The 27,836-nt window shown below is 41.2% G+C and overlaps 1 protein-coding gene across 1 annotated transcript; it reads right to left on the bottom strand.

The window, feature by feature from the left end:
* Positions 1–27,469, bottom strand: LOC143289886 (mitoguardin-like). Its single transcript, XM_076599098.1, has 12 exons — positions 26,585–27,469; positions 24,793–24,984; positions 23,491–23,582; positions 22,024–22,242; positions 20,538–20,650; positions 18,855–18,927; positions 16,505–16,591; positions 14,432–14,530; positions 13,121–13,255; positions 10,579–10,632; positions 8,993–9,109; positions 1–6,176 (listed from the first exon to the last, which is right to left on the bottom strand). The coding sequence occupies exons 1-12, from the start codon at positions 26,877–26,879 to the stop codon at positions 5,937–5,939; spliced, it is 1,716 nt and encodes a 571-aa protein (XP_076455213.1). The 5' UTR covers positions 26,880–27,469; the 3' UTR covers positions 1–5,936.
* Between the last annotated feature and the right edge of the window lie 367 nt (positions 27,470–27,836).

The following is a 27,836-nucleotide window of genomic DNA, read 5'->3' as shown; positions in this document are numbered from 1 at the left end:
TTGCACAGTTTCACGTTTTTAATTAACTTACGTGCTCCACATGTTTCTGGCATTGTCTTTTGCACTCATCTAAAAATCCATACATCTCCATGCTACGCATATATATACATATATACACATAATCATTATACGCTGTTCCACACTGCTTCATGTACACTTACAGATCTGCATATCTCAGCCGCACAATGTTCTCTTGTTTCACACACTAGCACTCTCACTCTCATCCACAGTCCCCCAGGTTTGTGAACCACACATAAGTTATCAACACCTTCACACCTTTCGCACAGCACAACCAGTTGCTAGCTTTTTTTTTTTTAAAAGAAAGGCTTTGTCTGTCATCCACATACACGCACACACACAAATAAGCAACAACATCATAAGGTCAATTATAAAAATAATAACAACATAATGGAAAAAAAGGCAACTTTCACACAATACGGATGCCTTTTTTTCCATTTTTTGGTTAAACATCACAGGCAGGTTCTTCAGCTGTGCTATGGCAACTCCCAAACCCCCGACCCCTCCCCCATCCCAACCACACACCCCACAACCCCTCCTCCCCTCTTGAAACAACAACAGAACACAGAACTTCCAAACAAACAAAAATTACCCATTCATATCAAACAGTTTCTTTACTGTACAGTGACTGCATCTTCCTTCAGTGACAACAGTGATCTTGAGACACAGTGTGCTGATGGTACATCAAACTGTTTCTGTACTGTACGGTGGTTGTGTATCTTTCGGTGGTGGTCTTGAAACACAGTGTGCTGATGGTACATCAAACTGTTTCTGTACTGTACGGTGGTTGTGTATCTTTCGGTGGTGGTCTTGAAACACAGTGTGCTGATGGTACATCAAACTTTCTGTACTGTACGGTGGTTGTGTATCTTTCGGCGGTGATCTTGAAACACAGTGTGCTGATGGTACATCAAACCGTTTCTGTACTGTACGGTGGTTGTGTATCTTTCGGTGGTGATCTTGAAACACAGTGTGCTGATGGTACATCAAACCGTTTCTGTACTGTACAGTGGTTGTGTATCTTTCGGTGGTGATCTTGAGACACAGTGTGCTGATGGTACATCAAACTGTTTCTGTACTGTACGGTGGTTGTGTATCTTTCGGTGGTGGTCTTGAGACAGTGTGCTGATGATACATCAAACTGTTTCTGTACTGTACGGTGGTTGTGTATCTTTCGGCGGTGATCTTGAAACACAGTGTGCTGATGGTACATCACACTGTTTCTGTACTGTACGGTGGTTGTGTATCTTTCGGCGGTGATCTTGAAACACAGTGTGCTGATGGTACATCAAACTGTTTCTGTACTGTACAGTGGTTGTGTATCTTTTGGTGGTGGTCTTGAGACAGTGTGCTGATGATACATCAAACTGTTTCTGTACTGTACGGTGGTTGTGTATCTTTCGGCGGTGATCTTGAAACACAGTGTGCTGATGGTACATCAAACTGTTTCTGTACTGTACGGTGGTTGTGTATCTTTCGGCGGTGATCTTGAAACACAGTGTGCTGATGGTACATCAAACTGTTTCTGTACTGTACAGTGGTTGTGTATCTTTTGGTGGTGGTCTTGAAACACAGTGTGCTGATGGTACATCAAACTGTTTCGTTACTGTACGGTGGCTGTTTATCTTTCGGTGGTGGTCTTGAGACACCATGGAGATTTGGGAAGACGGGCCAGGCAACAGACTGATACAGTGATATGACATTATCATAGCAAAATTAATGCACTCTCAGGTGAAGGGTACTAGGGGATGGGTTTTTGTTTGTTGTTGTTGTTTTTTTCAAGCATACAACGAGAGAGAGAGGGATGTGGGGGGTGGGGGGTGGAATGCAGTTTGGGAGGGAGAAGAGGGTTGTTGGGGTAGGGGAGTGGAAGGAGAGATGGAAAAGGGAGTGGAGAAAGGTGGGGGGGTGTTTGTGTGTATGTGTGCATGCATATGTGTGTGTGTGTGTGTATGTGTGTGTGTGTGTGTGTGTGTGTGTGTTACACTGGGTGTGTTTGGGCACACATGTACACTGTGTGATGTGAACGTGTAAGTTCTAAAAATGAAGGAAATATTTGTCTCTGAACAGAGTGGTGGAGGGGAGGTCGAAAAGGGGGAGGTCGAAAAGGGGGAGGGGGTGTGGGGGGAGGGGGGGGGGCAGAGGTGAGAGGTGGGGGGAACAATTCTCAGTAAAAGTTATCACATTTTTCCAACTAGCATTTTCCCGGTTTTTAAGTTTAGGGCTACTACAGTGTTAGTATCTAAGTCAAACTAACATCATCATAATTACCATCTTTCAACATCATCATTCTGTTCATACACTTCTAATTCTCACAGACAGACTCGGCATGAAAAGTGCTATTCGGCATGGCAGAAGAAATGACAACATTCACAAAAAAAGTTCAGAACCAGACACTACAGAGAACCGGGGCTCAGCCACACAAGAGAAGACCGCAGAAAACCTAAAAGAAACTAAAACCAACACGGAACAAACAGGATAACAGACCCGTTAACAGAAAAAAGGTTCCGGTCATTCTCCCACAAAAAAACAAACAAACCTTGTCTCTGTGTCACAATCCACAAGTGGAGTGATGGCCTGGAGGTAACGCATCCGCCTAGGAAGCGAGAGAATCTGAGCGCGCTGGTTCGAATCACGGCTCAGCCGCTGATATTTTCTCCCCCTCCACTAGACCTTGAGTGGTGGTCTGGACACTAGTCATTCGGATGAGATGATAAACCGAGGTCCCGTGTGCAGCATGCACTTAGCACGCGTAAAAGAACCCACGGCAGCAAAAGGGTTGTTCCTGGCAAAATTCTGTAGAAAAATCCACATCGACAGGAAAAACAAATAAAACTGCATGCAGGAAAAAGTACAAAAAAATGGGTGGCGCTGTAGTGTAGCAACGCGCTCTCCCTGGGGAGAGCAGCCCGAATTTCACACAGAGAAATCTGTTGTGATAAAAAGAAATACAAATACAAATACAAATTAAAATAACAGTGTCATCCCCCCAGCCCCCTCACAACTAAAAACTAGATCCATGTACACTGAACTGTAACAAGTCAGCTGCTCGGTGATGTTCTATTTACAACTATCTACATCATCATGATAACGAATGACACACACCATTCAGAAACAATGCCTGACCAAAGGTCTCTGAAGGACCGCAGTGCTGGAATTCCAGCCAACATTACCTTTCGGTTTGCTGCAACACGGCAGCGTACCTGTTCATCAGAATCATCAGTGACAGGTTTTTTTTTTCCTGTCAAAACATATACTCTATCCTTTCATCCTACAATGTGACCCAAGAAACGTTGTCTCTTTGGTAATGAGGATTAGTAAGTAAGTCTTTACTTGGTCATGAAAGAAAGCTTGCCGCATTTGCCGCATGTTTCCAGCATTCAGTAAAAGTCTTCCTCTACTTATTTTCAGTCTATCATTGTTATCAATTTTGAGAAAGGAATAATAATTATTAAAAAAAAAAAAAGAAAAAAAGAAAAAAGACAGAAAGAAAGAAGCACTTATTCTAAACTCTTCAGCAGCTGGGTTTATTTCCTGCAAGGGCAGTTTGAATCAATGCTCAGCTTGTATTACAGACTGATGTAAGTTTACAGTTGGGCCAACAGCAAAGTCAGATCTGTATTTCTCCATTACAATGGGACGTCATTTACAGCTTAGTCTTTTGTGAAGGACTATGACTCTCAAACTGGGAGGCAAGACTGCATTGGCCCTTAATGCTACAGCCTTAGGAGCTAGTCTGCCTTTGGGAACCATCCCAACATTGACTGTCCCAAAATCCTCTTGGCTGAGAGAGTGGGGTTAACTTGGACAAGACATTTTCCACTATAACAAAACCCTGGCCAAAATAGTTGGGACAGCAGTTGCCTCCTCTGCTGTTCTTGATGGTCATAGTCGGACACGACTGACAACCATGCATCCATTGTGACACATCCTGAGAATTTTTAACTTTTTGTAACTGCATTAATTTGTCTTTTTTCTTCTTCTTTTTTTTTTGAACTTACAATTTCACACACAACGTCCAGTCCCAACAATAATTAACATAACAATCTGATCCAAAGCACTTTTTGTTAATTCATCCATTGGTTCAACCATGCAATAATAATAATTATCATTATAATATCAACAATATATATATATATATATATATATATATATATATATATATATATTCCAAAAGGCTTTCTATCAATGTTCTCCCCTTGGAAGTTCTGTTCAACCCATATCATCATCAGCAGAAAAACAGCAGCAGAATCAGCACATCACAGCACTAACAACGCCCCAGAAATGTTCTCCAGCGTCTGATCAACACTCACTTATGTCGGTAAAGTCTGGATCTTCTGAGGCACAAGTGCAACCCCTGCTTCTCTGCATATTTTTGGTAGCAAGTCTTCCAACACCGTCTCTCACCAGAATTTTTTTTCTTGTTTTTTTTTTGTGTTTTTTTCCCAATTAGGTTGCTTCTCAGCACTGCCATGTCACAAAAGTGCCATCATTACACACACACACACACCATGATGACTCTTGTCAGTGACTTTCTTCCATCTAGCCTCCCACCTCCCACACCCCTTGCTGTCTTTTGACAAAAAGATGTTTGATTGGTCGGATGATGTTCAATGTTTCGGCAGTCTGCAAGCTACCATTGTGGCCTCAGTTCATCACACTGAGACACAGTCTTCTATCCAATATGTCTTCTTCTTCTTCTCCCCCATCACGTCTGTGAAGTGTCTACAGAGCACCATGCTCTCGAAGAGCTGGTAACCAGATTCTTCCAGGTCCGTCGTGGGTTGTGTGTCAAAAGCCCGAGTCTCTGCGGAATTGGTTTTCCTGTCAAATTCTGAAAACGTTGTCAGTCCAGCAGGTTTTTTTTTGGGGGTGGGGGTGGGGGGGTGTGGGGGGGGGTTCTGTCTTCCCCTCCCGTCTCACTCCGTCAGCAGTTCCTTTGAGAATTGTTTAGGAAAGGCCACTGGATCTTGTCATATACCTTTCGATATGTTTTACTGGAGATCTTTCCAGAATACCTCTTGACTGGTTAGTAACAAACTCTTGGATTAAAAATCCAAGAACAGTCCCCAGATAAAAAACAAAAAAACCCAAAAAAAACCCAGAGAGTTCTCTAGTCTCAGGGTAAAAAGAAAAATCCAGAAAACAGTCTCTATTCTCCAGACGGAAGAAGAACCAGAGGCTATCTACATGAGTCTTGACGGCAGGATCCACAGCTCTTGGACGATTTCTTTTCAACCACAGATTGTACCCCTGGGGAATGGAACCACCAGACCAGGAATCATCTCACATCATTCACCGGTCAGGACCAATCCTTGAGATCAAAACTGATGAAGGCTGCCCTTCCCTCCACAAACACACCCCCCCCCCCCCCCACCCCCCCACCCTGCAGTCCGTCTGCCCGATCCCAACAACCTAAACAATAAATAACCTCTACCCAGCAACACTCTGGGCAACCCTTTACAGAGATGACACAAGCTCCCTCAAGGAGGAAGAGGAGAACACAGAAGCAAGAAGCCAGCTTGTCATCAGTGTCATCCCTCCCATCGAAAATACAACTCCAGCTTCTGTTTCTCTCTCTCTCTCTCAAAGAGACCCCTAAAGCTGACAAAGTGTTTGACACACACAGACAACCCAAAGACGACCCAAAGGGAACCACATCAGAAGCAGGTGGGGTGTCAAGACTGACAATCACACACACACACACACACACACACACACACACACACAGACGACCCAAAAGGAACCATGACACCAAGAGCAGGTAGGCTGTCACGACTGACACTCACACACACACACACGCACACACAGACGACCCCAAAGGGAACCATAACATCAAGGAGCAGGCAGGGTGTCACAACTGACACTCACACTAAAAACACACACACACGGACCAGCACCCCCTAAGTCGGGTCGGATCAGGACGCCAGGGGAGGTTGGGGCTGGTGGGGGTGGAGGAGGGGGAGGGGGAGGGGGAGGTGGGGGTGGTGGTCCAGGTTGTCCCCGTCGGCCAGAAGGTCCTGGGGAGTGAGGTAGCGCCAGGCCCTCTCGCTGGCCTCCCGCGCCTTCAGCAGGATGTCCTCGGCCAGCTCCTCCACCGTGGTGTAGCGCACCTGCTGGAAGTTGAAGATGTCGCGGATGAAGCTCAGCACCATGTCCTGCCAGAAACACACACACAGAGAAAATAATCAACACACACGCACACACAGAGACACAGACACACACATTCATGCACGGCACGCATGCACACAAACAATTCTGCAGACAGCAGCAGAAGGCCTGCATATCATAGACCAGTGTGGCCTTCCTGGCAAATACAAAGTGTGGTGCCTACAGTCCATGCTGATACCAAAGCTCCTGTGGCCTCTCCTGATACATGATATCAACTGTAGCACAGTCGAGTCGATTGAGGCAAAGATCAACAAGTACACACAAATGGCTTGGTGTCCCACCTGGTCCCACTGATGTGGCACTCTACTGTCGCCAAGCAAAGCTGAGGCTACCTCTGAAGTCCCCTGTCGAAGAATACAAAGTAGGGAAGGCAAGACTTCTCAGCATGCTCAAAGACTATGGTGACAGTATTGTGAGATCCAACCAACCCAAGCTGAAGACTGGCAGAAAATGGAAAGTCAGGGAGGCAGTCAGTGCAGCAAAAGAAAGCCTTATGACAAAGGAAATAATAGGACACACCCAAACCAACAGACAAGACCTGTTATCAACAAAGATGGAACGGTGGTCCAAGCCAAGGGAGACAGCAAAAAGAGACATGATCATACAGGAGATCAAGAAGGAAGAGGATGATAAAAGAGTCCAGAAGGCAGTCCAGCAAGGCCAGCAGGGGCAGTGGACAACATGGGAAAATGCACTCCAAAGGAGCCTCAGCTGGAACGACATGTGGAACTGAGGATCAGCTTCATCCTAAGATCTGTGTACGGCCTCCTTCCGTTGAATACAAACTTGGTGAAATGGGGGAAAGCAGATGACCCTGCGTGCCCACTCTGCCATAGCAAACAAACAGTGGAACATGTCCTCAGCTCATGCAAAGCAGCACTGACCCAAGGACGGTACACAGCCAAGTGCTAAAAGAAAATGCACATGTGGTGAGCACTGTCCAAGGAGCACCAGCCCCACCAGAAGTTCCAGTAGAGCTCTGTTCAGCAGAAGTCTGGCCAGAACCAACATGATTACATCCAAAGTTTCCAAAGCATGGAAACGTGGGCTGCTTGATGGTGCCGAAGATTGGGAATGCACAGTTGACCTACCTGAAGGGAAGAAACACCCGGAAATCATCAGTAAGAGCGGCATGAGACCTGACATAGCACTCCACTCCAAGGCAACGAAACAAGCAATTCTGATTGAGCTCACAGTGCCATACGAAAGCAGATTGGAGGAAGCCCACATCTACAAGACCAAGAAGTATGCCACTCTAGGCAGCAGCCTGAAAGAATCTAGCTTCCAAGCCAAAGCCCTCGCCAGAGATCGGTGCAAGAGGGTTTGTGGGAGCTTCTGCCTAAAGCCTCATGAAACAGCTGTTGATTTCTGGCAGAGAGAGGACATGGGCTCTCAAGGCAATGGCAAAAGCAGCAGAAAAGAGTTACAGCTGGATCTGGTTGAAGAGGAATGAAAGTAAACTTCACAAGGATTAAATTTCCCTACTCACACTAGGCATACAATCGCTCAGTGGTTAAAACGTCTGCCAGAAAAGGTGACTCAGTCCTGAAGTGGTGACCACCCTGTTGGCGCGGGTTTGAACCTGCTGAGGACCAGGGAAAAAAAAAAAAGAAAAGGCAGCAATACAAGGGCATCTAGGAGTCATGGCCTGGGTGCAGCTCAGCCTTCTTAGAGCGTACGGAGTTAAGGGCCGAAACACTTGACTGAGGGGGGCTTCTTCTCCCAAGACCTTGTACTGTCCAGCTCTCCCTAGAGTTTCTTATCACTCAAAGTGTACTCAGATATGAAAACATCAAAGAAAATTGAAGTAAATAGATCAAGTGAACAGACAGGTAAATAAAAAAAAAAGAAGAAGAAATTAGAATATTAAAAAAAAAAGATCAAATATGAAATTTGCATAGAACTAAGAGGTAGAAAATTAAATTGAAATAAGAATGCGTCTTGTATCATGCCTGTGGGTTGGATCCACACACTGAGAGAGGAACTCATGGTTATGAAACAATCTATGAAGAACTGTCTCCCAAATTTGACTCCATTACTATGTAGAAGTTCAGTCTGATGAAAGAAACTGAACAACCCAAGCTGTGCACAAATAATCTGAGCAAGTGGCTGAAAGACACACGGTGAACATGTGGAAAACTGGAAAAGAGATGGACACAGATATGGAAAAATAGAAAGAGTCAATGAGCATGTGTGTGCTTCAGAGAGAGAGAGAGAGAGAGAGAGAGAGAGAGAGAGAGAGAGAGAAAGCAAACAAGCCAGCGAGCGTGTGTGTGTGTGTGTGTGTGTGTGCTTACGCGTGCGTGAGTGTGCATGAGTGTGAATGTGTGTGTGTGCATGTTAAAAATGTCTCCATTTCAAATGCATGCATGAGACATTTACTTCAAAATCACAACACAACGAACTCAGAGGAAAGTTAGTCAGTAAAGTACTGTTCCTTACATAATTATAGTCCAGCCAACCTCTCAGTCCTATCATGAGCACTGACAACACTTTACTATCGATCCCTTGGAACCAGAAACGAGGAATTAAAATTTTTTTTTTTTTTTAAACTTGAAAAAGGGGGGGAAAAATTCACAGGTTGTCAACAACAGCACTAAACAAACAGAGACAAAATGGACAGATGAACAGATAAAGCAACTGACCGACAGACAGACATACAAATAGATACACAGACCAAGAGACACACAGACCAAGAGACACAGACACAGACATGTACACACACACACATAAAAACAGATACACAGACCAAACGACAAACACACAGACACACACATACACAAACAATACAGACAGCACCTACCTTAAAGAAGTTGCAGACAGGTTTCATGTGGGAATCAGGCCCCAGAAAGCCCCACGCCAGCACCGGACTGGTGTATTCCGACACCGTGTAGAAGTGAGAGATAAAACCATCAGGGTACTGAAACAAAAAACAAACAAAATACAGTGTCAAAGGACAAACACACATGCACACACACGATACACACACAAAGAGACATACACATACTGACATAGCCTTCACACACACACCTCAGGCTCCCAAAACATACACAAACATACTTCCATATGCACGCACACACACACACACACACACACACACACACCTCCATATCCTGACTCACATGCACACCTCACCACACACTCTCACACACACTATCACTTGAAAGAGACAAGACATTCAACTGAAACTCTGTGGGACTCAAACCCATGGATACTCGCTTCCAACCCAAGGGCGTTACATATCTGTCAGCCGTGTCCAACTATGACCATCAGAACAGCAAGAGAAGGCAACTGCTGTCCCAACTATCTGAGCTAGAATCTGATTATAGTGGACAGCGTCTTGCCTAAGTGACATCCCCACTCTTTCGGCCAGGACAGTCGGCGCTGGAATGGTTCCCAAAGACCAGCTAGCCCCCAAGGCTGCAGCACTAAGAGCCAGTGCAATCTTGCCTCCTAGTCTGAGAGTCATAGTCCTTCACAAAAGACTGAGCTGTAAATGATTTCCCAAAGCAATGGAGAAACCACTGATCATACAGCTCTCACTCTATGGCTGGCCCACAACTGTAAGCTCGAGTCAATCTGTGATATAAGCAGTGCTTGCCACCGCTGGGCCATTGCTCCATACAAACATTCAGAGAACAAACTGAGAGAGAACAGCTGGTTAATCCGTTTTTTTGTTTTTTTTTGTTTTTTTGCTTTGTGTTGTTGTTTTTACTCACAAAAACCTTTCATAGGAATCATACATATGTATACGTCATACCCATGATATGTAAGAACGTTTATGTTGTTGCAACAATTGAAAGGGCACAAAAAGAAGAAGAAAAAAAAAGAGAAAGAGAAGGAAATCACACATAATACACTTCCAAGTATGCTGAAAAAGACAAAAAAAAGTGTGAAAAAAGTGACAAACATGACAGACTGACAGACTGTCTTCATGACACACATACTGATTTTGAATAAACAATACCAACAGACTGGGGATATACACACTCATGCATGTCCAAGCATGGCATTTCATATATATATATATATATATATATATATATATATATATATATATGTGTGTGTGTGTGTGTGTGTGTGTGTGTGTATACGAAGCACTATCATACATACAAAAGACTTTTCTTGTCACACTCTTTCACTGTTCTTTGATGTTTTTCAAGCTAAGACAAGTTCAAATGAAACCGTCAACAAGAGTTACATAACCCCGCCATTTTTTTCAGTAAACTTATCACGAATCACACACAAATAAGCTCTTTTACATTCAAACCAGTTCTACAGCTGATGCAGGAATCAGGATGATTCTTTTTTTTTTTTTAACCTGCACTTGTACAGAATGTTCAGCAAACAAAACGATTAATCCATCCGACTCAGTGAGACTGATCTTACCCTCAGCAGACGTCTCTTGGCCTTCAGCACTGACCAGCACGCTGTGGCCAAGGCCTGCTCACAACAAAAAGAAAAAAGAAAAAAAAAAAGAGTACATATACTTGTATAAGTACAGAAAGGAAAAAAACCATCATCTGCGTAGTGCACATGTGCGCACACACACACACACACACACACACACAATCTTGAATTTCAGCTTGAAGAAAAAAAAAAGACTGTTCACTCAGAGTTACATAAAGATACAAGGAAAATGTATGGTTTCATGGGAAAACATTACCTATATGATTTCCATAGACAGCAAATTATTTCTTTGATGTGCAGATGGAAGATGAATTATTTTTGGACCAAGTATATCGGTAATGTTTCTTGCATCTGTGGTGCTCACATAACTGCTGAACATCAACTTACTTGTCAAATGTTAAAGTACCACATCCCTGACCTGAAATCCTCTTTCAGTGTTGACAATTTTCAGCATTCCACTGCTAATGTACATTTTTTTGAAAATCCTTGTTCAATAGTCCAGTTGGTACACTATTACTTTGGCAGCTTTTCATTACAAAGATGTTATACTGTTATGTTGGGTTGTTTTTTTTTTTTAACCAATTATTTCCATTATCTAACACACACACACACACACACACACACACACACACACACACACACACATTCACATACTCACAAGTGTGTATACATAGCAATTTCTCTTCCCTCCCTCTATTTTTCCCTACCCTCATCTAATATCACTTACTGTGAAAGGACAAACTAAAGAACGTATACATTTAATGTGGTTGAAGTTTGAACTGACTGGGATGAGAGGACATGTGAATGGAACAGACCGTAAACAGATTGGTTTGAATTTCTCTCGTGCTGGCCTTGGAGGATTCCTTATGTTTTTCCTATTCAAAATCATGCTGTGGAAATGCTGCAACACACACTTAGTTATAACCAAGGCATACCTCGATGGAGAAATGTTACAGCAGACAGTCTTTTGCAAACATCTCTGCTGATGGCAAAAGTTTGGCAAGAAATTCTCATAAACCATAATTATGTATTAGAAATAAGAAACTGACCATGCATCATCTTTGCAGCATGTGCATTAATCATGTGCAACATTTCCATTGTTGGGCATTCTTCTTCTTCTTCATTCATGGGCTGTAACTCACATGTTCACTCGTATGTACATGAGTGGGCTTTTACATGTATGTCTGTTTTTTTCCCCGCCATGTAGGCGCCCAAACTCCGTTTTCTGGGTATTTGCGTGTTTGATTTTCTGTTTGTGTATATACACGAAGAGGGTACAGGCACAAGCAGGTCTGCACACATGTTGACCTGGGAGATCGGTAAAATCTCCACTCTTCACCCACCAGGCGCCGTTACCGAGATCTGAACCTGGGACCCTCAGACTGAAAGTCCAACGCTTTAACCACTTGGCTATTGCGCCCGTCCGTTTGGCATTAAACTGTGGCTCAGTGTGTAGGTGTAGGTGTACGCGTGTGCACATGGACACATCTTCTTGCACCTGACTGTATCTGCATCTGTCTGTCATTCAAGACTATGTCCGCGAAATTCCAAACCCAGCAAAAATCAAACAGACCAAAGAACCACCCATCCCCTCACCAGTCTCCCAAACGACTTACAGTCTCACATCAGTCTCCAAAACAATTTACAGTGTTACACCAGTCTCCCAAATGACTTACACAAATTTACAGTGTTACACCAGTCTCCATAACAATTCATCATCCAACACCAGTCTCCCGAACGACTTACAATCTCATACCAGTATCCCAAATGACTTAGGCCTCACACCAGTCTCACAAACAGCTAACAGTCTCAAACCAGTCCCCCAAAACAACTTACAGTCTCAAACCAGCCTCCCAACTTACAGTCTCACACCAGTCTCACAAACAACTTATGGTCTCAACACTGGTGTTGTCCCAAACATTTAACAGTCTAACACCAGTTTCCCAAACATCTAACAGTCTCACACCAGTCTCCCAAACATCTTACAGTCTCACTAGTCTCCCAAACGACTTACAGTCTCACACCAGTTTCACAAACATCTTTCACACCAGTCTGCCAAACAACTAACAGTCTCACACCAGTCTCACAACAAAGACTCAACACTGGTGTTGTTCCAAACATCTAACAGTCTCACACCAGTCTCACAAATAACTAAGTCTCACACCAGTCACACAAACAATTAACAGTCTCACACCGGTCTCACAAACAACTCACGGTCTCACACCAGTCTCACAAACAACTACCAGTCTCACAAACAATTAACAGTCTCACACCAGTTTCACAAACAACTTATGGTCTCACAACGGTTTCACACACATCTTTCACACCAGTCTGCTAAACATCTAACATTCTCACACCGGTCTCACAAATGACTTACGGTCTAACACCAGTCTCACAAACAGCTTACAGTCTCACACCAATCTCACAAACAACTTATGGTCTCACACCAGTCTCACAAACATCTTTCACACTTGTCTGCCAAACATCTAATGGTCTCACACCAGCCTGCCAAACAACTTACGGTCTCCTTGAAGCCGTTGGACAGCCACCTGTTGTTGACCACAGCCGTCACGGTGGAGGGAGGGTTCTCCAGATCGTCAAAGGCGTCCATCAGGATGAAGTCCAGGCAGATGTCGTAGAACGAAATCACTTTCACCTGTCACCAAAAAAAACAACAGCACAGATCCACTGCTGAGTATAGAGTCCCACGTGCACGACATTCAGTCCTATTCGACTATGACCATGAGAACAGCAGAGGAAGTAACTGCTGTCCCGACTATCTGGGCTAGAATTTGATCATAGTGGAGAGTGTCTTACCCAACACAAATATTGTAAAATGACAGCTTCTTTTTTCTTCTTTTCTTTTTAACCTGTGGTAGGAAAAAAAATTAAGGAGATAAAAAAAAGCCAACAATAAAGACACTTTTCACTGATGTAAGGAGATAAAAAAAAAGAAAAAAAAAGCCAACAATAAAGACTCACTTTTCACTGATGTTGAAATGTATCAGTCAAGAGCACATATACAAAACAAAAAACAACAACTACATAACCACAACAAAAAACAACTTTTATTTATCAGCAGCATCAAATATAAAAACCAACAAAAACAACAAGTATAAAAATTGTCACCTTAAGCTGGTGTTAAACTGTATCAGGCAAGAGGAAGAGAAATTCTGTTTATAAAATCCTGCCACATATACCAGCAATTGTACACAATGATGATCTAAAAACTTATTTAGCACCTATTCCTGGTCAGAGACCAAGCTGCAAGTGCATCACCATCACTGAGTCATTTGCACAACAGGCTGCTTACCTGCGTACAGCCAACCAGGAGCTGCCTTCGGGCACTCATCATTCATTTCCTGAGTCATTCAGTCTGGTTTCAGTCACACACACACACATTCATTCACACATTTTATGCATGTGACCATTTGTCTTTTTTTTCTTTTTTTTCTTTTTTTAAATTAAACCCAACATTGTAGGCAGCCATACTGGGGGATGTGCATGCTGAGTAAGTTCTTGTTTCCATAACCCACCAAACACTGACATTACAGGATTTTTAATGTGCCTATTTGATCTTCTGCGTGCATATACACACAAAGGGGTATCAGGCAATAGCAGGTTTGCACATATATATGCTGGCCTGGGAGACCGGAAAAAATCTCCACCTATAACCCATCAGGTGCACCAAACGAAACCAGGGGTCCAACTCCTGAAACTTGGGCCAGAATCCAGCTTTGTAAGCATTCGGACAGTGCACTAGTCAATCAGGCAAGAGCACATACATGAAACAAACCACTTGAACACGTCACCAAACCATGAGACCACTCACCCCACGTGAAGCCAGCTCCGTCTCTATCTTGGGCCAGTGTTCCGGCTTGTCGATGTATGTCAGTAACTTGTCGTAGGCCGTGTAAAACTCCTCAGCGTCCTGTCAACATCACACAAACATAATTAATTATACACACACGCAAACACACACAGAATATAAGAGAAACATATAAAAATGAAACAAGCAAACAAAGAAAAATGAAGAAAAGAAAGATGAGTAAAGTTGTATCTGGGTTTTCCATTTACATTATGTTTATCTCTAACAACATTTTAACAAAGGATTCATTGTAACTCTAATCACTCCTCTTTTGAAACAAAACAGGCCCAGCAACAAGCCGCTGTCATGAAGTGGTTAGCATCATGGACTGATGGATGGGAGGATGCGGGTCTGAATCCCAGCGGAGGTGGGTTTTTTGGCCTGCGGACGGCTCCTACCCAAAGTTGAGTGTGCTATGGGCTTAAATGGGGCGACTGGGACCACAAAGTCGAGTATCATCCACTTCACAGATGCGTCTTTAGGTGTGTTGCTCTAATTACCTGACTAATACTGCAAGTGTGTGTATCTCTCAGGCCTGGTTGACACCGGGATAACATGACAGGAAGTGTAGAGTACAGCTTTGTCATGTAGTCCCAAACCAAAATGGACCTCCACAGCAACATCATCATCGTCATCCTCCTCCTCCTCTTCCTTCATCATTATCAATATAAACAAAACTGTCCCAAAGTCTGTGGCCTTTCATGCCCTGCTCTCATGGTGACCTCAGTTTCAATACCCCTCCACTTCCGTGCTTGGGGTCCTGTCAATGTCTTCAGTGTCGGCAGATTCATAGGGGGCTGTTGTTGGAGGGACGTGGTGGCAGTCTCCACTCTGGGAGGGACACTCACTCAGTCTGGCTCCATGACTAAGCCATTATTGTCATTAGTAGGGGCTTAGTAGGTGGTGTCCTAAGTACATTAAATCAGAACAGGCACCACTGAACACCACGAAAGTGACTCAGCAGCAGTGCAGGGTCTCCTCTGGTGAGTCGCCTCTTGGTGACCTAACATCGATAGTTCCCTGTGGACTGCCGATGCTTGGAGTGTGACAGACTAACTCGGGTGTGGCTGTGTTTAGGGGACTGGGAATGAGGGGCGTGGGAGTAATGTTCGTTCTTTAGTTTAACGTCTTTTCACTGTAAGTGATATTAGTGGGAGTAATGTCAATGAAACGGTGCAGATGACGGGGCAGCAAAAAAATAAAATAATAAAAAAATTAAATAAAATAAAATAAAAAAAGAGGCCAAGCCCTCAAGAGTCAAACCTGCATCAAATCTATTATGTATCCATCATAGGAATTGCAAAAAAAACCAACAAAAATGATGACATGGTAAAGTGGAGGGAAAAAAAAGGACAACCCACTGACAACTGGACACTCATACATTAATACATGCAGAGCTCAACAGCTTTGCCTCAAGATATGTATGCCAAATGTAACTATTTTGCTATGTTGTGTACCAAATACCTCACATGTAGGAATTCATCAACCAATCTCTGTTGGCAAACTAAATGGGAAGTAACCCTGGAAATAGGTTCACCCTAAAAGATTTGCAAAAATATAGTTTCTTCCCTTACATTGTTCCTGGTGAGCTCTATTCCTTGATGAGTTCTATCTTTTACATGATAAAACTAGTTCCAGAAGTTCTGTTATCCACTGCAACTACTGGCAGTAATGTTCTGTGAAAGCAAAATTTTGCCCTGGCACAGTTTATCACCACGAGGTTTGTTCACAATGACAATCTGGGGGTCAATGGATCTTCTTCTTGTGCTCCCTTAACACTGTGAAAAGAAATAGGGTCACCATTCATGCATATAATTACAGACAAGAGCAAGTTTGCCACCAGTTTGATTTCCTTTTGGCACAGCATTCTCTTCAGGCAGACTACCCGCCTGAATCGACTTGAAACAACCTGAATTTGGATTTCAGACATACCCGCACACATCCACGCTTATACGCATGCACGCTCACGCATGCACACATGCGCACACATACACACATGCACACGCACACATACACACACACTTGTGTACACTGTACCTTATCAGCTTTCATCAACAATGCCCCAATAAGTCGTCTGCCCATGTTGGCAAACCACTGCCTGTTGTTTTGGTCAACAAAGATTTCCTGCAACATTTTTTTTTTTTTTTTTTTTTTCAGTAAAATAAAATGAGTCAATCATCCCAATATATATATCTAAAACTCAAACCTATTTTAGAGGCATATAATTACGCTTTTCTTTCAAGCCTTTCTTTTCTTCCTTGTTTTGAGCTTGTGAACTATTTTAACACTAAAAGATGACTTTTAAAAACATTATGAATCAAGCAACTAATCAATGAATATAATGATACATAAAATAATTTTTCTAATGTATCAATAATTTTTCTAATGTATCAATAAATCAATCAATGAAAAGAAATAAGAAAAAACTGAGAAAAGAAAAGAAACATGGTTGTATCAATGAACATCTGCTAACTTAAATATATGACATTCCAATCAGACCTGGAAGAAATAAGAAAAAACTGAGAAAAGAAAAGAAACATGGTTGTATCAATGAAGATCTGCTAACTTAAATATAGAAAAGAAACATGGTTGTATCAATGAACATCTGCTAACTTAAATATATGACATTCCAATCAGACCTTAAAGTCCAGCACAGAAATATTTTCTATCACAAGAAACAAGGGGAAAAAAAGCAAAAAAAAAAGCCTTTGATCTGTTCTACCGATGAAAACAACAGCAACACCAAAGAGGAAAGAGACTGGCAGATAACCCAGTATCGATGTTCAATTTTCATCACTTTTTGGTTTTTTAAACGTATAAACTCACTGAGCCCTGCACCAAAGCATTGCTTTGGCGTCAACATTAGTCTCATTAAAACAGTTTCCATGTTCCTACAAATTATGCAAAACTGCACTGAAAGGGAACTAACTTCTACAATATTACTTGGATATGTCCACACGTAATTTGAAGGAAACGCAAACGGGAGAACCCATCGGCCCCAGAAGTTGGGATAGTCTCCCAAGACAGTACTATCCAAACCTCAAGGGTCCGGCAATCACAGTGTGGTGTGCAATGCGTAGCAATCGAGACAAGTCAATCCCAAGCACTGCGGCGAGGCCGTAAGAACAGGAAAGGAACAAAGCAGAGCGAGACCTATTGGACAATACGAAACATCGAATCAGATGTCAAGAACTGATGCAAACGATGCAAATGATGTGAATTCTGAGACAAAAACATCCAAAAAAGCCATAGCAAACAACAAACACGCAAGAAAATAACTATTCTAATGCATAAAAGGTTGGCAAAGACAAGAGGAACATGATAATGTACTTTTTTCAGCAACGGTAGCCATTGTGAATGAGTAATTAGATCCAGCCGGAAATGGCGTTTGATTGTCGAGCAGACGGCGGACTATTGACGAGACGTCTATTCACTGCACTGCCGCGAAATTTTGGCCAAGAGAAGCAAACCAGTTTAACATAGTACACTCTGTGACACCAAATCAATATATTATTTTCTGCATTTTTTCGACATCAATATGGTACGGAACTGGAAGCCTGCCAACCCCTGCAGCTAAAATGATGTGGCTTGTTTGCAGATTTTTCCAATGTTCAGGTCACACCAAGTGTTGCATTCATTCTCCATTCTATCTAAAAAATCATATTAGGTTTAAAAACTGGTTTTCACTCCTTGTGAATTCAAAACTCAATGTAAAAGTGTGCTAGTGTTATCTGTTTACGTTTTTTCCCCTCCAAATTTATACATGGCCTTTATGCACACAAAACTTTCAGTTGATCGTCCTTGCTTAGACACCTTCTATCATGCTGAAAATGTGACACAATGCTTACGATGCTGCTTTCTTTCAAACTGAGAGAAGGCGATTAAACTGGACACTGACAACGGAAACCGCAGCTAATTTTGAGATGTTTTAGCACTTGTTTTCTTTTTTTTGTCTGTGTATAACATTTGCAACTTATAAACCACTGTAGCTTGTGTGAATAAATTCCCAATTGAAAAAAAAAAAAAATCAGGGCATGCAACTTATATAACGATGCCCTCAATAGCCTGATTTTATGGAAATTGCATCTCCAATTTCCCCACTTAAAAAATAAAATCTTTTTATTCTGTTTCATTCCAGTTCCATATCCTTCAGTACTGATGTGACTTCAGACACAGGACAGAGTGACATGAAAATGAACACAAAAACCAACTGGAAACACAAAGACGAATATAAAAAAATTATTAAAAAAAAAAATCATCAAAACAAAATAAAAACCCAAGCAGTGACCAAGACAAATGAAACTAAGATGCATACAGAGAACACTTATGGCAAATGAAACTGCAAAAGAAGAAGAAAAAAAAAGAATGAAAAAGAAGAATGACTTACCTCAAACGCTAATCGCACACCGTGTAGTTTTGCCAGGAACTCCACATCAGATAAACAGTATGCCATTTCTGACCTACCAACCACATTCAAAGTCATAATAATAATAAAAATATATATATAACAATAATAACAATAAGAACAACATTACTACTATTACTACTTATGTTTAATAATAATAGTAATCATCGTCATCGTTAATTATAATAATTAATACAATCAGAATAATAATAATCATTAAAAACAAATAATAATAAAATAATAATAATAATAATAATGCCACTCCTACAACTACAACAAAGAGGAAGATAAAGAAGAAATTTTCAAAATAATGAAAATACTGAAATGTTGAGATTTTCATACACACACACACACACACACACACACACACACACACACAGAGTCACAGACACACACACAGACACACAGTGATACACACAAAGAGAAACATACACAGGTATGCAAAACCAATAAAAGGAAAACACATTTAAACGAGCAGACTTTACACTCTTTACCACTTTTTCAGCTTAAAATCAATTCCAACACTGATGGACACATATATGTATGCAAAACCAATACAAGACAAGTGCAAACACATTCTAATCAGCAGATTTTACTTCTTACCACTTTTTCAGCTTAAAATCAATTCAACACTAATGGACACAGATGTATGCAAAACCAATACAAAACAAGTGCAAACACATTCTAATCAGCAGTTTTTACACTCCTTACCACTTTTTTCAGCTTAAAATTAATTTAAGTGGGCACTTAACACTGATGGACACATATGTATGCAAAACCAATACAAGGCAAGTGCAAACACAATTCTAATGTGCAAATTTTACACTTCTTACCACTTTTTTCAGCTTAAAATCAATCTAACGCTGATGGACACATACGTATGCAAAACCAATACAAGGCAAGTGCAAACACATTCTAATCGGCAGATTTTATTTCTTACCACTTTTTCAGCTTAAAACCAATTTAACACTGATGGACACATATGTATACAAAACCAATACAAGACAAGTGCAAACACACTTTAATTGGCAGATTTTACACTCCTTACTACTTTTTTCCGCTTAAAATCAATTTAACACTGATAGATACATATGTATGCAAAACCAATACAAGGCAAGTGCAAACACATTCTAATCGGCAGATTTTATTTCTTACCACTTTTTCAGCTTAAAATCAGTTTAACACTGATGGACACACATGTATACAAAACCAATACAAGACAAGTGCAAACACACTTTAATTGACAGATTTTACACTTCTTACTACTTTTTTCCGCTTAAAATCAATTTAACAATGATAGATACATATGTATGCAAACCAATACAAGGCAAGTGCAAACACATTCTAATCGGCATTCTTTACAGAAAAAAGGTAGCAGAAACCCATGTCGAACCCCTGAACTCATCCAGTCCCTTATGTTTCCGATCATAAACTGATAAAGCAAGTTGTTTCACTTACACTAAGCATTTTAAGATTATTTTCTATCACGTAATCAATACATCAAATTCTTTCATGAACAGTTACCATTAACATTCCAAATAATGAAGATAATAAATAACTCACTAAATTAAATACTGCAATTTAAAGAAAACGAAAAGAAAAAAAAAAGAAAAAAAAGAGGGTTGTCAAAAACAGCTGATGCATTTGTGAAGAAAAAGAACTTACCTTAGGGTTCGGCAAGGCACTGAGCCATGTTTCAGTTCCAACAATCCAGTTTCATACAGGGGCACTGCATGTAACATCTCCCGATTGCTTTCTAAATCTGTCAGATTCGCCATCTGAAAATGTATGCATGTACATTAAGGTACACTGTAGTGCACAGAAATCCAGGATAAGTTCATCATGCAAAAGTAACAGACTAAGCAAATGCAATTATAGAGAAAAAATAATTCTGATAAACACACTAAAAGTCAATGTTTTAAGTGATTTCTAAGTGAATATTACAGAAAAAAACCCACAAAAAAACCCAACTAAATTTATGCATGTTCAGTAACATAACAACAACATAAAACTATCACAAAAAAAACAAACATTCAGATTAAATTCAACCAACTGAAAGTTTCAACTCATTCTTAAAGTTTCCAATGAAAAAAATGATATTCAGAATACAATACTATCATAAAGAAGTAATTGCAATGAGGTGGAAATAATGCAAGAAATGAAAGCACAGACATACAGTGAAGTTAAAACATGCCACTGACCATGAAACAAAGTAACAGTCAAATGTACACAATGTGTATTCCAACTGAGATACAGCACAGGAAGTACAAATCACATGGTCCAGGAAGTGAAAATCACATGGTATGCCTCAGTGGCACAAAGATATCACCTGTGTTCTTAAACATCAGTGACTATTTGTACTGGGGTGCTTTCAGAAAATATCTTTTTATCCCATTGCTCTACAGTATTTTGCAGGAATACTCCACAAAAAAATGTCTTTCCACCAAAATACTCCACAAAAATGTCTTTCCACCAGAATACAAAAAGATGTCTTTCCACCAGAATACTCCACAAAAACATGTCTTTCACCAGAATACTCCACAAAGATGTCTTTCACCAGAATACTCCACACATTATCTGTGTGTATAGTCCCTGTGTTTGCTGTGTTTGAGAGCGTGTATAAGTGAAGGACAATGAGTGAAGTGTGTAAATGTGAGTGTGTTTGCCTGTGCATTTGAATGAGTGAGCGAGCAAGCGAGCGAGCGAGCGTGTGTGTGTGTGTGTGTGTGTGTATGTGTGTGTGTGTGTGTGTGTGTGTGTGTGTGTGTGTGTGTGTGTGTGTGTGTGTGTGTGTGTGTGTGTGCGCACATGCACACTGTAATCTGGTAGAAAGACGTCCTGAAAATACTGTAGAGTGATGCGGTCAGTCTCTCTCTCTCTCTGTATATATATACATATATATATCCTGAAAACATTAACATGTGTATGCACGAATGTATGTGTCTGTGTATACATGTGTATGTAAAATAAAAGAATACATCACAATCACAAGCTGAAGAAGGAGAAAAAAACACGGAAAAAAAGCAGTAAATAAAGTAACTATTAATGAAAAACAAAACAAACAACAACAAAAAATACACACAACATCAAACAGACACAGGCACTGCCTTAACTTCAACGAAAACACACACACACAAAACACCCTCCTCACATCCGTGGCCGACACGAAAGACTCCTGATCGCTTGACTCGTCATCAAAGCTCCAGCGCCTGTCCAGCTCATCACCGATCCCGGCGAAAGCCGACAGCGCCGTGCCCAGAGCAACGTGGTCTGCATGGCGCTCGCACAGCCGCTCGTAGTTGTCCTGCATCCTGTAAGCCACATCCAGCAGGTGCTCCAGACGATGCTGCAACGCTGACGTGTCCGAGTCCTGGCGAGAGGAGGGAGGATACAAGACACAGGCAGATGTGAGAGAGGGCTCTGGAAGATCTATCTATGTGACGACGCTGACGTGTCTGAGTCCTTGTGAGAGGAGACAAACACAAGAACGCTCCAGGAGATCTAACTACATGGCAACGCTGATGTGTTGGAGTCCTTGTGAGAGGAGGGAGGGGACAAGACACAAGCAGATGTCAGAGAGGAGACTTGACAAGGAGATCGACCTGCATGACAAACGCTGACAAGTCAGAGTCCTTGTGAGAGGAGGAGACAGGCACAAGCAGATGTGATAGGAGGCTCTAGACAATCTACCTACATCACGACACTGACGTATTCAAGCCTTTGTGAGGGGATGGAGAATATAAGACACAAGCAGATGTGAAATGGGAGACTCTTAGGAGATCAACTTACATGTCAAACGCTGACATATCTGAGTCCTCATGAGAGGAGGAAGGTGACAGACACAATCAGGTGTGAGAAGGAGACTCTTTCTCTTAGGAGATCTACCTACATGACAACGCAAAGTATCTGAATCCTTGTGAGAGAAGGAGACAGACGCAAGCAGATATGAGAGAGGAGACTTTGGGAGATCTATTCACATGACTTCTCGTCCCAAAACTATAAAAGCACGAGTACTATAATGCCATACAGTTCTAACTCTAAGCGTCTGTATCATCACCCTTTTAAAAAGGTGTCAGTGTCTGCTGGCTCCTCGTCAGTTTTCAGTTTTAATGAGGTGTTAAATCTTGCAGACTGATCCATATAAAGCTACACCATATCTCTCTTTTAAAAAGTAAATATGTAAAAAATTGGGGAAAAAAAAAAGGAACAGATCCCTTGCCTCCACATCAACCCAGCACACTGTTCAGACCTTGAAAGTCTACCCTACCTTGCATAACACTATTATAAAACGAAATAAAACGAATAAATATGTCAAAATAAGTGAAAGATATGCGTAGCAGGCAAGTAAATGCAATAAAACCAGCAAAAATTTGTCCCAAGATTACTGATGGACAAGTACTAGAATGCTATGTAGTTCCAAGCATTGTGTATCAACAACTGCTTGAAAAAATTGTCGGTACATCTGTCTATTTATCTATCTATCTACATATCCATTTATACATGTGTATCGATATAGATATCTGTACTGAGTATTGGTCAATATTCTCGAAGCTCCAGTCTAGTAAACTTGTGTTCAAACCAACTACTGTCTCCCCCGAGACAAAATGTGAGGACTTACAGGAATGGCAGGGTAGGGGTTATCGTCCAGGTAGGACATCTTCATGATGGCGTCCTCCCAGTAGGACACTGCCTGCGACAGGCTCTCCATCCCTGAAACACACAGTCAGGTCCGTCACGGCGGTGCTTATGACATGATGTACTGATAGGCTTTTTTTTTTTTTTTTATTTGGTTGTGTTTGTTGGTGTTTGGTGGGGTTTTTTTGTATTTTTTTAAAGAACACTTTTTTTAACATTTACATTATACACAAGTACATACTCTCAAATAAACAAAGTGAAACAAACAAAAACAAAAAACAATAACAAAAAACTGAAAACAGATAAGCAAAAGATAAACACATGAACATTATCGTCATCATCATCAACAACAACAAAAAGATCATCATCATCATCATCAACATAAATGTTTCACAAAGAAGTAAGCTTCCACTTCCCATTCCCTGACCTCATGTTCTACTTCTCTCTCATGCTCCCCAATCAACAACCCCCTCCACACACACACACACACACACACACACACACACACACACAAGTATACTCCTCACTTCGCACTGAATGGATCCCCCTATTATCTGAGTCTCACAATTAGTGATTACATGATTGTTTTATACAGAGAGATGTTCACAAAAAATGAAGATGAAAAGGAAAAGTCTTACTGCACTTGATCAAGTGCTTTAACTGTTGGTAAACAGAAAAACACACACACTGCAGGTAGATCTTACACATTGTTTATCACCTTCATCAGTTCATGGTAGCAACAAGGGAACAGGTAAGAATAAATATGTAGACTGCAAGTTCTTGTAATAGTATTAATTAGCAAGCAAGATACAAACAAAAACAGATATCATAACAACTGAAAACTGTCATTAAGAACCTCATATATGAAGAAGAAAAAAAAATGAATGGAAGAAAAAACAAAAACAAAAAAAACACACATAACAGAAAAGAGGGAAATTCCATTACAGAATTTCCAGAACATGAGGGATGCTATTCAGTAACTGAGGAATGCTGTAAGGAACCCTGGGCAGACATTCCCACACACCGAAATAATAAGACTGAACACACAAGAAAATACAGCATACACTGAAATTTTGTGAAGTGAAAGATACCTGGTTTGTGGAAAAACATTATCAAAACATGACACAAAATAATAAAACAGAACAGACAAGTAAATCAATTTATACACTGAAATATATCTTAGCGAGGTGAAACTGAAAGAGAATGTAAAATCCCATGACAATCCCAATCCCATTATGAACTTCAGATATTTAAACAAAGTGCATGCACATGTGAGACACAATACCTAAGGAGCACAACTCCAGCGGGCTCAAGTTGGCCGTGTCCACGCCGGAGTGGGTGATGGTGGAGGTGGAGGAGGTGACGGAGGCGCCACCTAGACTGGACATGGAGGCCGACAGAGAGCGCTGACGAATCTGCTCCAACATGGAGACAGTGGCACTCCCAGTGCTCTGGCCACTTCTCCTGGACCCCACTTCTGCCATACAGGTATGTGTTCAATTTATCTTATATTGTCATTTGTTATTCCTTCCACTTTTTTTTTTTTTTTTAAACTGTCTGATCAATACGTTTTACATATTACTCATCATGTTCAAACACATGTATGTAGTAGATGCACAGGTATGCACATGCACAAAACAAACACACACTACAATTGTACAAACACACACACACATGTAATAGTACTAACACACACACACACACACACACTCACTCTCACACACACACACACACACACACACACGTGCACACACACACACACAAACTAAAGATAGCAGACTACTTGTGATTAGCAGTGATTGCAATAATGAAATAATTTTAAAAGATTTTATCAGGAAAGCAAATCACAATTGGTGCAACTTACAATGATACTTTTATAGGTATCATAGGCATGTCATGTGATTGATGACTTGTAAGTGGAAGTTCAGGAGCATAACATTATGGTTAACAGTAACACATTTCTCAAAAGAGTGTGTCATTAAACAATTTAAAGAATCTGTCTTGAAATGGGGTGTGTGTGTGAGAGAGAGACAGACAGACAGAGAATGTGTGTGTGTGTGTGTGTGTGGAGAGAGAGAGAGAGAGAGAGAGAGAGAGAGTGTGTGTGTGGTTGTGTGCAGTGTGTGTGTGTGTGTGTGTGTGTGTGTGCATGTGTGTGTGTGTACTCTATGTGTGTACTGTGCATACGTGTGTGTGAGTGTGTATGCGTACATGTGTGGGTGTGTGTGTCACATGTTCATGTGTGTGACTAAATCACTAATGCTTTACAATTTATTGTGTGTACTGTATATATATTCAGTGTGTTGTGTGCGCGCGTGTGCACACAAAAGTGTGTGTGTGTGTGTGTGAGAGAGAGAGATAAATGTATCAATTTGCCATACTGTGTGTGTGTCTGTGTAACTGGTTATCACTGTCACAATGATTGTGTGTGTACTGAGATAAAAGGGGTGCTTTGAAATTCCCACAGATGGTCAGTTGATATAATGGTCTGAGACCAGCATTATTCACAGGAACCAGAACAAACACAATTCCACTGGAGCAGTATTTGTTTCTCCAGATTCTAATTGTCTTTCCCCTTTGCAGACAACTGGCGCAAGTGGTAAGTTTTGTTTTCAATGGGAATGCATGTGTTTCTGGTATCAAGTTACTTCCCTTTGCTCTCTCTCTTTCTCACATCTTATACTTTAACACACTCACATGTAATGCACAAATCTGCCAGCAAAGAAAAGCAGAAATCAGCTGCAGCTGACAAGTGACATTCCACGAGTTTGGTCATGTGCACATTCATGTAGCATGTGTACGCACTTTCAAGCAGCATGTGTGTGTGTGTGTGTGTGTGTGTGTGTGTGTGTGTGTGTGTGTGTTTGTAAAGAGAGAAAGAGGGATAGACAGAGCAAGGGAATGAGACAATAGCAAGCAAGAGAATGACAGAGAGAGAGAGAAATCTATGAATAGTATTTGTCAGATTGAGACAGAAAATATAACAGTACTTTACTACTTGTGTGCCCCTATCACTATCACTCAGCATACACATTGTTATGATCCATTATTTTGGAAGTTATCTGCAGTCAGTTCACCTCCATTGGGTGTGTTGGCATGGCTGCTTGAGGCTGATGAATTATGAGTCACAGTCACCCGCTGATGCAGACGCTGGTTTAACTGATGCTGTCGATGCAGCTGCTTGGCCTGAAGTTTCTTTTGAATCTGTTGTGCCCGCCGCCTTCGTCGTCGAAAAAACGCTGCTAAGAAGCTCATCAGTGCTAACCCCACTGTTACGCCTAATGCGGTCAGTTTGACATGGCGGGGTAGTCGTGTCAGTTGGGACACTTGGTGTGGAAGCTGTTTCTGAAGTTCTGCAAGCTGCTTAAACATTTTGAGTGATTTCTTCTTGTTTCAATAACACTGCTGAGGCAAGCACAAAATGCACAAGTAATCCCGTTCAAATCTGTCTTTCCAAACAGCTCATGTCATGCTCTGTTGAAATCCTCGAAATTCATTAAACTAAAATTTGCGCAAACTGCAATGATGCCACAAAAACTGTCATCGTGGATAAGGAAATATAATTTATAATTTCAACATAAAAGTCATCGTTCAACAATTTCATTCAAGACAAAACTGGATGTCACACAAACAAGGGCTTAATCACTGATTAAATCACACGACAATCATGTGAATCAGCGAAATGAAAGTCACAAGATATGTGTTTTAAAGTTTGTGATAATGTTCAGATTATGAGCCGCATCCTGTTTTTTCCACAAAATGCACCACCAAGAACACGTTTCGGTATCTGTTTTTCACCACATTATCACTGTACTCATTGGAATTGGTACAAGAAACACCCCCATCATAGTACTTGCATCCGAAATCGACCAATGTCTCTGTTTTCGGCGACCAACGTGGTTAGCAACGATGTCTTCTAAAGGTCAACGCTACTGCCTCTTTCGAATCGCCATGCTGGGGAAAACGACCTTGACATCCACAGTACAGAGCTAACATGAAAGAGACACCAAGTATAGTTTCGGATGAACAAAAACAAAAGCGTTTACCTGTTTTGATAAAGATATCTTTTCTTGAACTATATAAAGCATTGGTTAGATCACAAGAGGAAGATGGTATTATTGTGTGACACCCATACCTCAAGAGAAATTTTTATCAATGGAAAGGGTGCAAAGAAGAGCAACTGAAATTAATTATTAAAAGAATGCAAATCAATGAGGGGAGCCTGTATTTGCCTGTTTTGGGATCTTTTTGAGAGGGATTAACGAGCAGGGGGAGTATCGAATCGGGAGAGTATCGACACGGGGGAGCATCGGGCTGACCCCATAAGTA

This window comes from Babylonia areolata, chromosome 14 (assembly GCF_041734735.1).
Source record: "Babylonia areolata isolate BAREFJ2019XMU chromosome 14, ASM4173473v1, whole genome shotgun sequence".
Taxonomy (NCBI): domain Eukaryota; kingdom Metazoa; phylum Mollusca; class Gastropoda; order Neogastropoda; family Buccinidae; genus Babylonia; species Babylonia areolata.
The sequence above is the reverse complement of the archived record's forward strand: the minus strand, read 5'-3'. Positions and strand labels throughout refer to the sequence as shown.

What these genes read in the sequence shown, in the direction of transcription:
- LOC143289886 (XM_076599098.1), bottom strand. Translation starts at nt 26,879, where the DNA reads ATGTTTAAGCAGCTTGCAGAACTTCAGAAACAGCTTCCACACCAAGTG. An exon ending in GTGTGCGATTAGCGTTTGAG is followed by an intron (nt 16,592 to 18,854) that starts GTAAGTCATTCT and finishes AAAATGTTGCAG; the next exon opens with GAAATCTTTGTTGACCAAAA. An exon ending in CTGTCTGCAACTTCTTTAAG is followed by an intron (nt 6,177 to 8,992) that starts GTAGGTGCTGTC and finishes TGTTTCTGGCAG; the next exon opens with GACATGGTGCTGAGCTTCAT.